We start from the raw sequence: 12,811 nt of genomic DNA, 5'->3' as shown, positions 1-12,811 counted from the left end.
GGATGTTTGGAGCAGCGTGTGAATGTGTGTTTTGTTGCTCACATGCCACGCTCAAGACCATGTTGACTAAATTAAATAAAAAGGAGGGAAGCTCCTGGGGCTTCCGCGATTCAAGATCAATTAAATCTAGCTTTATATACTTTAAATTTTTAAATTTGTCTGGTAACCCCCTGCAGGCGCGGCCAGCAGGCATTTTTCTTCTCCTTCTACAGATGCGGTGAGGCCTCGGGTGTTGGTGCGGTTCCTTCCGGATCCGGCATGGGTTCCTGCTGAGCTGATAACGTGGGGACGTGGTTATGCAGCAGTTGAACATCTTGGTCAAATTCGTTGGGTTCCTGGTCGGTGTGTTCGGCCTGATCATTCGCAGGCACCTGTGAAGGAAGTTTCGGAGGAGCAGGATGGTGCATCTGTGGTTCCTGATCCTGTTGATTCTGCCTAATCTGTCCTGGGCTGCTCGGGTGCGGAGAGAGCAGCGACAGCATGTTCAGCGTGCCGGAGATTTGGGCGATGATTTGTGGACCGATAATAATTACATTAAAGATTTGCGCACAACTGCCAAAAACTTGAACATCACCAATTGTTGGTTGTGTATGCACCTTCCTGGGAGAGTGGGAGAAGGACTGACTCTACATGGAGTTCCATTTAATCGGTCTACTTTGCAGACCGGAAAGCATAACATTTCATATGCCATGAACTTCACAGTCAAGGTGAAGACTGCACTGCAGTCTCCAGCACATTTATGTTTCCAAAACATTACAAACTCACAATTCTTGGGAATCATAGTGTCTGCAATTACACTATTAAATGGACAAATGGTTCAGAGAACAACATAACTTGGGTAAATGGGAAAAATGAGTCTGACGCATTTGGCTAGTATCAATATCTAGACATGAAACAGCTGATGCAAGCGGCAAGTCAACAAGGTTATGTACAGCTGGAAGGGTTTTGGTTTTATGTGGACTGTGGGCATATCGACAAATCCCTGCAAATTGGTCAGGGACATGTACTTTGGGGTTTGTCATTCCGGTTATCTATAAGTTAGATACATTACCTCCTGAGGTTCGGATCCGAAATCGTCGGGAATTGGATTCGGGTCTAACCATGGGAGGTAATCTATGGACACAAATTTCTCGAGGTCTTATCCCACCTTTGGGAATTGCTATGAACTATAGGGATATTCATATTTTAAATAATTTTACTGTTGCTATGTTTAATGATACTATAAAGAATATTAAGATGATTAATGTAGAAATGTCTGAAATTCGTACAGTTACTTTGCAAAATCGATATGCTTTAGATATTATGTTAGCTGCTCAAGGAGGAGTTTGTGCTTTAATTCATTCGCATTGTTGTATTTTTATACATAATTATGAGCCAAACATTACAAAGACTGTTCAGGACATGGAAGATCGTATTGCTCAGCATCAATCTGGAGCTGATGGGTTTAATGCATCATTCTGGGACAGTCTGTGGTCCTGGCTTCCTGATGGATCATGGTTTCGCTCCTTATTGCAAGGGTTGTTATGATTATTGCTATATGTATCTTATTATGTTGTTTTATTCAATGTATTCCTAATCTATTACAAATGTGTACCTCAGTCTTCCGGCGTGAGGGATCAGGTCATGAGGGAACTGTGTACTATGCCACTAAAACACCCCTATCTTTGAATAAATAAAAAAGGAGGGAATGTGGTAATATATTTTATTGATCATTTTATCATTTTCTGTAAGGCCTTTGTATAACTAGCAGTAAGTCTAGGAGATGTGGGCATTCTTGGTGGGGGTAGGAGTATCTTTGCTCAGAGTGCCTCATTCTGTTTTGATTCTGCCAGTTTAGAAGGAATAGGAAAATGGGTGAAAGTTCAAGGTACAAGATACACAGTTGTGTGCTTTCTCATGGGACTTTCCAAACTTTCCCATGAGACTTTCCGTGGCTGTATGATCTCACCCTAGCAAGGTAACATCTGGGACTTTCCAAGATTGTGTGTTCTCATGCTGGTGAAGTAATCTCCTGTTGAGGTCATTGTTTTCTGAATATGCATACTGTATATTTTGCTTGTGTTTTTTCTCAATAAATACTGCTACCTGAGTTCTCTCAGGGTTGGCATTTTTCTCAGAGACAGTTCCCTGTGTCTCATTTCAATGTCAAACCACCATAACGTGGTTACTCTCACCCAAGGTTCCTGCAGCTTCAATTCCCTCTATCACTTCTTCTCTGTTTGTAAGAATTAAGCCCAATATGGCTGTCCCTCTAGTTCACTCTTCTACTTTTTGGACAACAAAGTTGTCAGCTAGGTTTGATTTGATTTCTCACTTGGTGCAGAATTAGGCCTCCAATTGATGTCAGGGTAATTGAAGTCCCCCATTACTGCTGTAGTGTGTTTCCTACATATATTTATTAATTGGTTAGCAAAAAGGACACCTATTTTTTTGCTTGATTGGATGGCCTATAGTATACACCCATGGCTATGTCATTCTTTTTTTCTTTTATGCATATGCATTCTATGAGGTTTTTGACTTTGATTTCATGCATTTCTGTAGAAATATGGTGGTACTTTACATTCAGTGCAACTCCTCCTCCTCTTTTATGGGGTCTGGGATTTTTGAACAATTTGTATCCTTCTATCAGTAAGTTCCAGTCATGGGTTTTATCCCATTAAGTTTCTGTTATTCCAACTATATTATATCTACCTTCATGTATTAATAGTTGTTTGTTCCCCAGACTTTGTGCATTTTTATATAGGGACTTGATATCATTATATCTGACCCTGGGTATGCTTCCTATGTCTCCTATTTGGTGTTTGAGTGGGCGTTGGTAAATTTACCTGAGAATGCCCTTTCTATCTATGCTGCTAGAGAGCCCAGGATGAGTTAGACTTCTCCTGATGACATCATCAAGCTGGGTCTGTCTTGTATAAAAGGAGCAGCCTGTGGGAGTCTCCCCAGCTTTGGCGAAGGTACTTCACAGACTTTAGTGAGTGTCTCTGAAAGCCGAACAGAATCTTGAACAATAACATATCTTACCATAGTCCGGACGAAACAAGGGAGGGGCTGGGCTCTCTAGCAGCATAGATAGAAAGGGTGTTCTCAGGTAAATTTACCAACGCCTATTCTCCTCCATGCTGCTGCGAGACCCCAGCATGGGACATACCAAAGCCTGCATGTCCTCAGGAGGGTCCTCATCCGGTTAATCACTCCGAAGTTGGAACCACTCACTGAAGCACCCGTCTCCCGAAAGACGCACTCATTGAGGCATAGGAGTCCAGGCGGTGTCCCAGGCAGCTGAAGTTGCGGCACTTCTAGTGGAGTTAGGCCCTGGGGCACCGGCAGGGCTCTGGCTTTGTAGGTCTGTGCGATGCACGCCCTGATCCACCTACTTAAGGTGGGAGGTGAGGCCTTGTTTCCCCAGTGGGAAGGGGAAAGGAACAAACAAAGCCTCTGTCTTTCTAAACATCAAAGTGCGTTTGTGGTAAATTCTAAGCGCCCTTCTAATGTCTAGGGTGTGCCACTTGCATTCTAGGTCGTGGTGCAGAAGGGGACAGAAATCAGGTAACGCAATGTCCTGGGATCTGTGGACAAAGGTATTAATCTTAGGTACAAAGGTAGGATGTAGATAGAGAACAACTCTGTTGTCATGAAAGGTGCAGAGGTCCTGCCTTATTGAGAGAGCAGCCAACTCCGACACCCTTCTAGCTGATGTGATAGCTACTAAGAAAACCACCTTCAGGGTTAAGAATTGAAGGGACACCTTTCTGAGGGGTTCGAAGGGAGGTTCTGTTAGAGCCTGGAGCACCTTGTGAAGGTCCCAGGATGGAAACATGTGTACAACAGGAGGGTGGAGGTTGGAAGCCCCTTTTAGAAATCTCTGTACCAAAGGGTGGTGAGACGAGGAAGGAAATGAGTCCCAGGAAAGGACTGAGGAAAGAGCCGCTACCTGACGACGTAAGATGTTAGGTGCGAGACCCTTCTCTAGGCCATCTTGAAAGAAATGGAGGACCTCGGCTACCTCAGCCAATGTTGGAGTGAGACCCTCTTTTTGACACCAATGACCAAAAACCCTCCAGGTGGCATCGTAGATGCGGGTCATAGATGGTTTACGAGATGCCTGGATAGTAAGGATGACCCTCTCTGGAAGATTAGCCTCAGTTTCCTGAGTTGCCACTCAATCGCCACACGGTCATTTTGAACCACTGGGGATCCGGGTGGAGCAGGGCTCCCTGATGAAGGGAAATCTTGTGGTCTGGGATCCTCCAGGGAATGGCTATTGACAGGTTCACCAGGTCTGCAAACCAGGGTCTCCTGGGCCACGACCCTTGGAGCCAACGAGAGCCCAAAGGGCTCGATATTGGTAGTGAGAATTCTGGTAACAGAAAGGGAGAAAACGGCGATGATGAGGCCAGATGGGAATGTGAAGGTAGGCCTCTGTAAGATCAATGGAAGAGAGGAGATCTCCCTCCTGAACGCTCTCTAGAATAGAATGCAGAGTCTGCATTTTAAAGCGCCTGTATGGGATAAACTCATTCAGAAATTTTAGGTTGAGAATGGCTCGCCACTGCCCTGAGGCCTTAGGGACCACGAGAAGCCGAGAATAAAAGCCACATCCCTGTTGGAGTTCAGGGACTGGTTGAATGGCCCTTGTGTCAACCAGGTGTTGAATGACCGATTCCATAAGGGCCCTTCATGAACTGTCCCATGAAACAGGACAGGACACAAAATTTTCTGGGGGTGACGATAGAAATTTTAGTTGTAACCCCGACCTAACTGTATTGAGTACCCAAGCGTCCATTGTTGATTGCTCCCATCTGGAAGCGAAGGAGGCCAAACGACCTCCAATGGGAGGGAACAAAGAATTACTTAGAGCGATGGAAGGAGCGACCCCCTCCCCCACGAAAGGGCCGTTTACACGCAGGTTGTTGTCTGCTGGGTGGTTGTTGTCTCCCTTGGATTGGAAATGTCGAGTCCTCAGCATTGCAGGAGAGTGGAGCCCCGCTGTCCTGAAGGCACAGCTGCACCGGGTCCCCGGGAGCTGTGCCAATGATCTAAGATCGCTGATCCGACTTTGCTGCTGACTAAAACTGCTTTCAGAGACACCAGCTCAATTGTCATCGAAATAAGCTGAGTCAAAGCTGGGGAGACTCCCACAGGCTGCTCCTTTTATACAAGACAGACTCAGCTTGATAATGTCATCAGGAGGAGTCTACCCATCCTGGGCTCTCGCAGCAGCATTGAGGAGAATTTGTCTTCCTTCCCACCCCTCCTTACTTCATTATTTGACTTGCTTTCTAGGGGTTTTTGCTTTGAATTAGGTCCTGGATATCCTAAAGATTGGTCACCCTCCCCCCTCAATTTGAGTTTAAAGCCCTCCTGATAAGTTGAGCCAATCGTTTTCCAAAAACATTCTTCCCAGTCTTTGTTAGGTGCAGCCCATCCCTTGCCAAAAGCCCATCATGGAGATAGTACAGACCATGGTCCAGAAAGTTTTTGGGTGACACCAGCCCTTTAGCCAGTGGTTCACTTCTAGAATTCTTTGTTCTCTTACTGAATGTTGTCCTTTTGCTGGCAGTACATATGAAAAAACTACTTCTGCACCTAAGTCCTTGACTTTCTTGCCTAGCTGCTCGTAATCATTCAATATAGTTTTCAAATCCTTTTTTATTATTCATCCCTAAATGTAATAGTAGAAAAGGGTATAATTTGTGTGTTTTATTATTTTGGTTAGGTTCCCAGCCACATCTTTGATTTTAGCTCCAGGGAGACCACATACATCTCTGGATTGACTGCTTGGTCTACAGATGGCTGGTTTTGTTCCCTTGAGAACTGAATCTCCTATCACTAACACTTGCCTTTTTTTTTACCAGGGAGGTTTGGGGTACTTTTCTATCTATCACAGAAGTATTTGATGGTGCTACTTTTTTAGAGACATTTGATGATGCTTCTTTTCTATGTGTCTATATGTTTTCTTATAAGGGAAAGTCCAAGAAATTGATTACTTAGTATCAGTGGAGTGCATCAGAGTGGGTTAGTTTGGACAGGTGTTTTGTACTAAATTTATGTTTTTTTTTCTATGAGTGACATGTTTCCATATGTCTTCTTCCTCTAAGGGGTTAATTTTGGGTCATTTTGGGGCCTTTTGGGGCCTTTTTAGGCCTGTTTTTGGGCCCTTTTCAGCCTGTTTTTGGGCCATTTTCCAGCTCATTTTGGGGCTTTTTTGGCCCGCAATCTGTAATACAGACTGAAGCTGGATATTTATTCAATATTCAAATCTTATTTGCAGTTTGATTTGTTGGTTCTCCTTTTGCTATCAACATAATATTATTCTAAATGATATTTTAAACTGTTTAGCCAGTTAGATGCACGTAAGTAATATTTTGTGATAGCATATACTACACATTAACATAGCAATCTTATGTGTTTTGCAACAAATGCCTCATATGAATCAACTGCAAATCTGAAAACTCAAAGGACCAACGTTATCAAATAATTAAATACAGACATAAAGAATACACATAATGCTTGAATAGAGTACACCTCAGCTTCAAACCAAAATCAACACTTTTTTAGAAATTTGAATGAGGCAGGTAGCATGAAAGTGAGAGTCTAATTTTAAAAGAAAAAAGTAATATTTAAACTTATTATCCTGCAACTTCAGTTATCTCAGCAGAAGCACAAAAATGTATTAAGAGCTATTTATAAATTAGCCACTCTAAGGTAGATCATGTTATGTGTACCAAGTTTTTACGTCCACAGAGCACTCATCTGTTCTACAAATTAATTAAATTTGGAAAATTGTAAGTCTAAAGTTGGGCATACACAAACACACACAAGCAATTATTTGATGTATTTTCCCTTGCATGTTCTAATTTTTGAGAGGTTCATAATATATATTATTACTAAGAAAATAAAGTTAATATTCATGTACTTATATAGTAAGTACTGACGGTCACTTACATTTATATAGTATTTGTGCAAATTTCTCTCAAGGAGTCAGTTAAACCAGATGTCCAGGTAGGATCACCAGTTTCTAATCCTAAGCATAAAAGTTCGACTTTGAGACTTGCTGGAACAATGTTGCTTCATGAGGCTTCCATAGATTTATGTCCTAGGAATCCTAGTGCTAACATCTTTCCTTGTTTCATTTAAAGCCATTTTGTCCAGTAATTCTTATATGTAAAGGTAGTCCTTGACTTACAACCATTCATTTAGGGACTGTTCAAAGTTACAGTGGCACTGAAAAAAATAACTTATGACCATTTGTCACAATTACAACCATTGCAGCATTCCCATGGGCCAGATAATCACAATTCAGATACTGGACAACTGGTTTGTATTTATGATGGTTGTAGTGTCCCAGGGTCATGTGCTCAAATTTTGCAAACTTCTGACAAGCAAGGTCAACAGGGAAGTCAGATTCACTTTACAACTGTGTTACTAACAATTGCAGTAATTCACTTAACAACTTGGCAAGAAAAATCATAAAATGGGGCAAAACTCAGCAACTGTCTTGCTTAACAATAGAAAATTTGGGCTCAATTGTGGTTGTTAAGTCAAGGATTACCTATATATGCAACCTGAACTAATATCAATGGAATTATGAATGGTACTTGTTGAAGTGACATAAAGATCATTCAATGATATTTTTATAATATAGGCAAAATTTGAGTTATGATCATTCATTCAGCAACCACTTGCAGTTGGTATTGAAGTAAAGGACAACTTGTCCTTGACGTTCAATAAGACTTTCTGACATTCTGACAAACAGTTTTGGTCTAAGTATTTAATATATTGCACTACTCATTATGAAATTCTATATGAATATGTTAAATGCAGTCACTCTTCACTGTACATTATAAGAATAATATTTTTGCCACTGGATTTTACAAAGCATTTTCTAGATTTGAGATATCTAGTAGAGGTTCTGAATTCATAGTGCATTCTGCATATTATAATATTACAACCCAGAAGCAAATTCAAGTAGAAAATTGTATGACTTGATTCATAAGTGTACGTGAATATCTACGTTCCTTTACTGAAGAAATAAATTGTCATTGGAAATAACATATGGTACTTAAAAGACTAAGGAGCAAGCCACTATCTTAAACAACTTTTATCCAGTGCTGAATACAAATATGAGTTATTTATTTGATGTCAATACCAATCATTTGACTCAAAAAAACCAAATGAGATAATGCCCATAGTATCTCTTTGCCAAACTAATTTACTGCCCTTTGACCACAAGCAACTAAAAAAAGCCAATGCAATCCTAAGTTGCATTAACAGAGGGATACAATCGAGATCAAGTGAGGTTCTAATACTACTCTATAAAGGCTTAGTAAGACCACACCTAGAGTACTGAATCCAGTTTTGGTCACCACACTGTAAAAAAGATGTTGAAACTCTAGAAAGTGTGCAGAGAAGAGCAACCAGGATGATTAGGGGACTGGAGACTAAAACATACGATGAATGATTGCAGGAACCGGGCATGGCTAGTCTAGTGAAGAGAACCAGGGGAGACATGATAGCAATGTTCCAATATTTGAGGGGCTGCCACAGAGAGAAAGGGGACAAGCTATTTTCCAAGGCACCTGAAGGCTAGACAAGGAATAATGGATGGAAACTGAACAATGAGAGATTTAACCTAGAATTAAGGAGAAACTTTCTGACAGTGAGAACAATCAACCAAAGGAACAGCTTGCCTTCAGAAGTTTTGGGTGCTTCATCACTTGAGACTTTCAAGAAGAGATTGGACTGCTATTTGTCAGAAATGGTGTAGGGTCTCCTGCTTGGGTGGTGGGTTGGACTAGATGACCTACAAGGTTTCTTCCAATTCTGTTAATCTAATCTAACTATTATTTTTCAAAATAGCTCAGGCAGGTGCTCACTCATAAAATTCACTAGTATATTTAGTCAGCATTTCTATAAATGAAATCAAACTCCAACTTTTCTTCTAATTTTTCCTCTATACAGGCTGGATTAAAAAGAGTCAGGAGTCTTTTCTTCCTTATGAAGATTTAAAGGACATAAACAGTGAGAGAAATAAGTAATTCCCTCAATATTTATGTCATTCTCTAAGTTTCCTAGTTCTCAAATAAAGACTCTCCATATTTGAAGGGCTGTTATAGGAAAAGGGCGTTGGTACTTACCTGATACGCCCGCTCTCTGTGAGCTGTGAAGAGCATCCAGAAGTGGGAGGTGCTTCAGTCTCTTCTAGAAAGGCTGGGCTTAAAACTCCGGGACGCTCCTCCTCCTCCATGGGACACCTCCTCAGCGTCCCCCAGTTTTGCGAAGACTGAGTGCCAAAGTCTGGAACGCATCACCTAATCTGGATCCCTGACTGGAACGGAACCCCCCAGATGGAAAGAAATGGGTGGGTATGGATGCTCTTCACAGCTCACAGAGAACGGGTGTATCAGGTAAGTACCAACGCCCTTTCTCCCATGAGCTGTTCAGAGCATCCAGAAGTGGGACAAACCAAAGCTTGGCCTGTCCTTAGGGAGGGACTCCGTCTGGATCGAAATCCACTCCTAAACTCTGTGGACCCTCTGCAGGACTCTTCTGCCAAGTGAAGCGTCCGCTGAGGCGTAGACATCAATTTTAAAATTTCTGACAAAGGGCGATGGCAAAGCCCAAGTTGCCGCTCTGCAAATTTCATCTATGGAAGCCCGTGTGGCCCATGCTGCTGATGTTGCTGCACTCCTTGTTGAGTGGGCTGTAATGCCCTTAGGAACTGAGATGGACTGGCATTCGTAACTTTTAGCTATGGTGGCTCTCAACCATCTACCAATGATCGTCGACACCTTTTGCCCTAAAGTGGATGGGTTGAAGGATAGGAATAGAGCCTCAGATTTTTGAAATGCCACCATGCGGTCTGGATAGATGCTTAAGACCTTTCGAACGTCAAGTCGATGCCATTAATGCTCCAGTCTATGAGATGGTTTTGGACAAAAATTTGGAAGCACCAACTCCTGCGCTCTGTGGAAGGCTGAATTTACTTTAGGAGTGAACGATGGATCCAATCGGAGAATCACTCTGTCCGCATGAAACACGCACAGGTCCTTTTTCATTGACAATGCCGCCAATTCGGAAATCCTCCTTGCTGATGTGATTGCAATTAGGAAGGCCACCTTATATGTCAGGAATTTAAGACTAGCGGTTCTTAAAGGCTCAAACGGGCCAGTTGTAAGTACGGTTAACACCTTGTTGAGGTCCCAGGTGGGATAGCGGTGAATTACAGGAGGTCGTAAGTTTGCAGCACCCTTAAGAAAGCTGCGGACATGTGGATGGTGCACTATGGAACGGAGGTCACCCCAGGCTATCACCAAGGCTAAAGCCGCCACCTGTCTGCCCTTGGTGAACCCCTCCTGTAAAAAGTCCAATAATTGTCCTATTGATGGGGCAGTTGGGTCGATCTTAGACCCCTGGCACCAGCGACAGAAAGCAGATCACGTGGCCTCATATATACGATTTGTTGAGGACCGTCTGGATGCTTGAATGGTGGCAATAGCATCCTCTGAAATCTGTTGGGTCCTTAAACAGCTCCGCTCAACCTCCATACAGCTAGACTGAGCCATTGTGGGTTCGGGTGAAGTATCGGCCCTTGGGAGAGGGAAACCTTCGACGGTGGAATTTTCCAAGGTTGTTCTCTCGACAGGTCCTGTAAGTCTGCGAACCACATTCGCCTGGGTGACCAATATCAATTCCACTCGTTCCTCCAATAACTTCTGGATCAACCTGGATATTATCGGGAATGGAGGAAACGCATATAGAAGTCCGGGAGGCCACTGACATCGCAGAGCGTTGACGGCCTCCGGCCCCTGAGTCGGGTACCTTGAAATATACTGGGGCAATTGGGCGTTGAGAGGAGAGGCAAATAGATTGATCACCGGTTGCCCAAACCTCTGCACTGCTTCCTGGAAGACAGACGGGTGTAGGCGCCACTCTGCCTGATCTATTGTGGCCCTGCTGAGCCAGTCCGCTTGTGTGTTTAAGGCCCCTGCTATGTGTTCTGCCTTGAGCGAAAACAGATTGGCCTCGGCCTACTTGGACAACTTGGCCGTCTCCAGCATCAGAAGTTTGGAATGGGTACCCCCCTGTCTGCTTACGTGGGCCTTGGTTGTGATATTGTCTGTCAAGACCAGAACGTGGCGTGATTGGAAAAGGGGTAGAAAACTGCGTAAGGCCAGGTGAACTGCTCGCAGTTCCAACAGGTTGATGCTTTGTGATTGTTCGGAAATAGTCCAACTTCCCTGTGCAGTGTGGGATTGGAAGTGAGCTCTCCATCCTACCAGGCTGGCATCGGTTGTGATCGTTGCCCTGCAAGGTTCCTTGAAAGGACACCCCTTATCATTTTTTCCGACCACCAGAGGAGCGATCGGAGAACATTGTGCGGTACCTTTATCCGGACGTTGGAAGTGGCTCTTCCAGATCGTTGGAAAGGTAGCAGGAACCATTGCAGCTCTCTAGAATGGAATCGAGCCCAAGGCAAAATGGAAATACAAGAAATCAGTTTCCCTAACAGTTGAGACAGCACTGCCAAGAAAACCCTCTTTAAGGCTCTGATCTCTCTGGCCAAAGACTGGATACTGTTCAACCTGTCCTGAGAAAGACCTTGCCCTCCACGGTATCAATCACTGCCCCTAAATGAACTAACCTAGTTGAGGGGATCAAATGGCTTTTATCCCAATTTATGGAAAAGCCATGACCCTGAAGGGTCTCCAGAGTAATCTTAGTATCCAATTTTGCTTGATGTCTGGAAGATGACAAAATTAAAATATCATCCAGATAACATTGTAAGCGAATAGATTTGATCCTGAGTGTGGCAGCCAAAGCCACTAGGACCTTGGTAAAAGTCCTAGGGGCCAAAGCCAGACCGAATGTTAGGGCGATATATTCGTAGTGCCGATCACAATAGCAAAATCTAAGATATTTTTAGGGAGCAGGTCTAATTGGTATATGTAGAAAAGCCTCTGTCAGATCTATAGAGGTCAGGACATCATTCTCTCTGATGCTGAGCAGAATGGACTGGAGAGTAGTCATCTTGAATTTTCGATAAACCAATCATCTGTTCAGACGTTTGAGGTCCAGAATTACCCTCCAGCCCCCTGAACTCTTTGGGACGACAAACAATAGAGAGTAACAGCCTTGACCCCGCTGTTCAGATGGGACCTAACGGCCTGAATATGTAGAAGATGATTGATAGCCTCCTGCATCAAGGCCCTCTTAATGGGGTCCGTGGACCTAGGGCTTCTAATGAAAAAGTTCAGGGGGGAGGATTGAAACTCTAGTGCCAAACCAAACCTAATAGTATCCTTGACCCATGCATCAGAGGTGGAGCTGTCCCATTGATCAGCAAACAATTTTAGCCGCCCTCCAATGGGAACTGCTGTCAAGGACTCACTTGGGGCGATGAAAAAATCAGCCTCCGGTGCCTCTGGAGTTTCTTCTGTTTTGGCCTCCCCGCTGACCTCTATCGGAAGATTCAGACCTATCCTGTCTAAAACTGGGCCTGTAGCCTGATGTTCACTGAGATCTGGGAACGTATGGGCCTTGATAGTAGGGCCGAAAGGAACCCCTTCGAAAAGACTGGGGCGTTCTGTTTTCAGACCTCCGAAAATGAGGGGGAAGCACTTTTTTCTTGTTTCTATTCTCTATAAGGAGGGGCTCCAAGACACTGCCAAATAATTTATCCCCCAATATTGGGGCTGATGCCAACTTGCATTTATGCTTGGTATCCGCCTGCCAATGCCTGAGCCATAGCAGTCTCCATGCTGATACGTGAGATGCTATGGCTCTAGATGAGAATTTGACTGCATTA

At 43.5% G+C, this 12,811-nt stretch overlaps 2 protein-coding genes across 5 annotated transcripts in view; both read right to left on the bottom strand.

The window, feature by feature from the left end:
- FOXP2 (forkhead box P2) overlaps positions 1–12,811 on the bottom strand; it is a 658,430-nt gene that overhangs the window by 256,052 nt on the left and 389,567 nt on the right. The gene's annotated exons all lie outside the window — the stretch shown is intronic.
- The window catches only part of LOC148130112 (uncharacterized), a 9,621-nt gene continuing 893 nt past the window's right edge, over positions 4,084–12,811 (bottom strand). Inside the window, exons 1-2 of the mRNA XM_087969057.1 lie at positions 12,602–12,811; positions 4,084–4,360 (exon numbers count right to left, since the gene is read on the bottom strand). The exon at positions 12,602–12,811 is cut by the window's right edge and continues 893 nt beyond it. Of these exons, the coding sequence (XP_087825183.1) occupies positions 4,084–4,360; positions 12,602–12,811 (487 nt within the window). The remainder of the gene's footprint in view (positions 4,361–12,601) is intronic.

This window comes from Notechis scutatus, chromosome 6, assembly GCF_049901735.1.
Source record: "Notechis scutatus isolate UNSWTSFEM ecotype Mainland chromosome 6, rNotScu1.2, whole genome shotgun sequence".
In the NCBI taxonomy this organism is placed as follows: domain Eukaryota; kingdom Metazoa; phylum Chordata; class Lepidosauria; order Squamata; family Elapidae; genus Notechis; species Notechis scutatus.
Note: the sequence above shows the minus strand (reverse complement) of the source record. Positions and strands in the feature narration are given on the sequence as shown.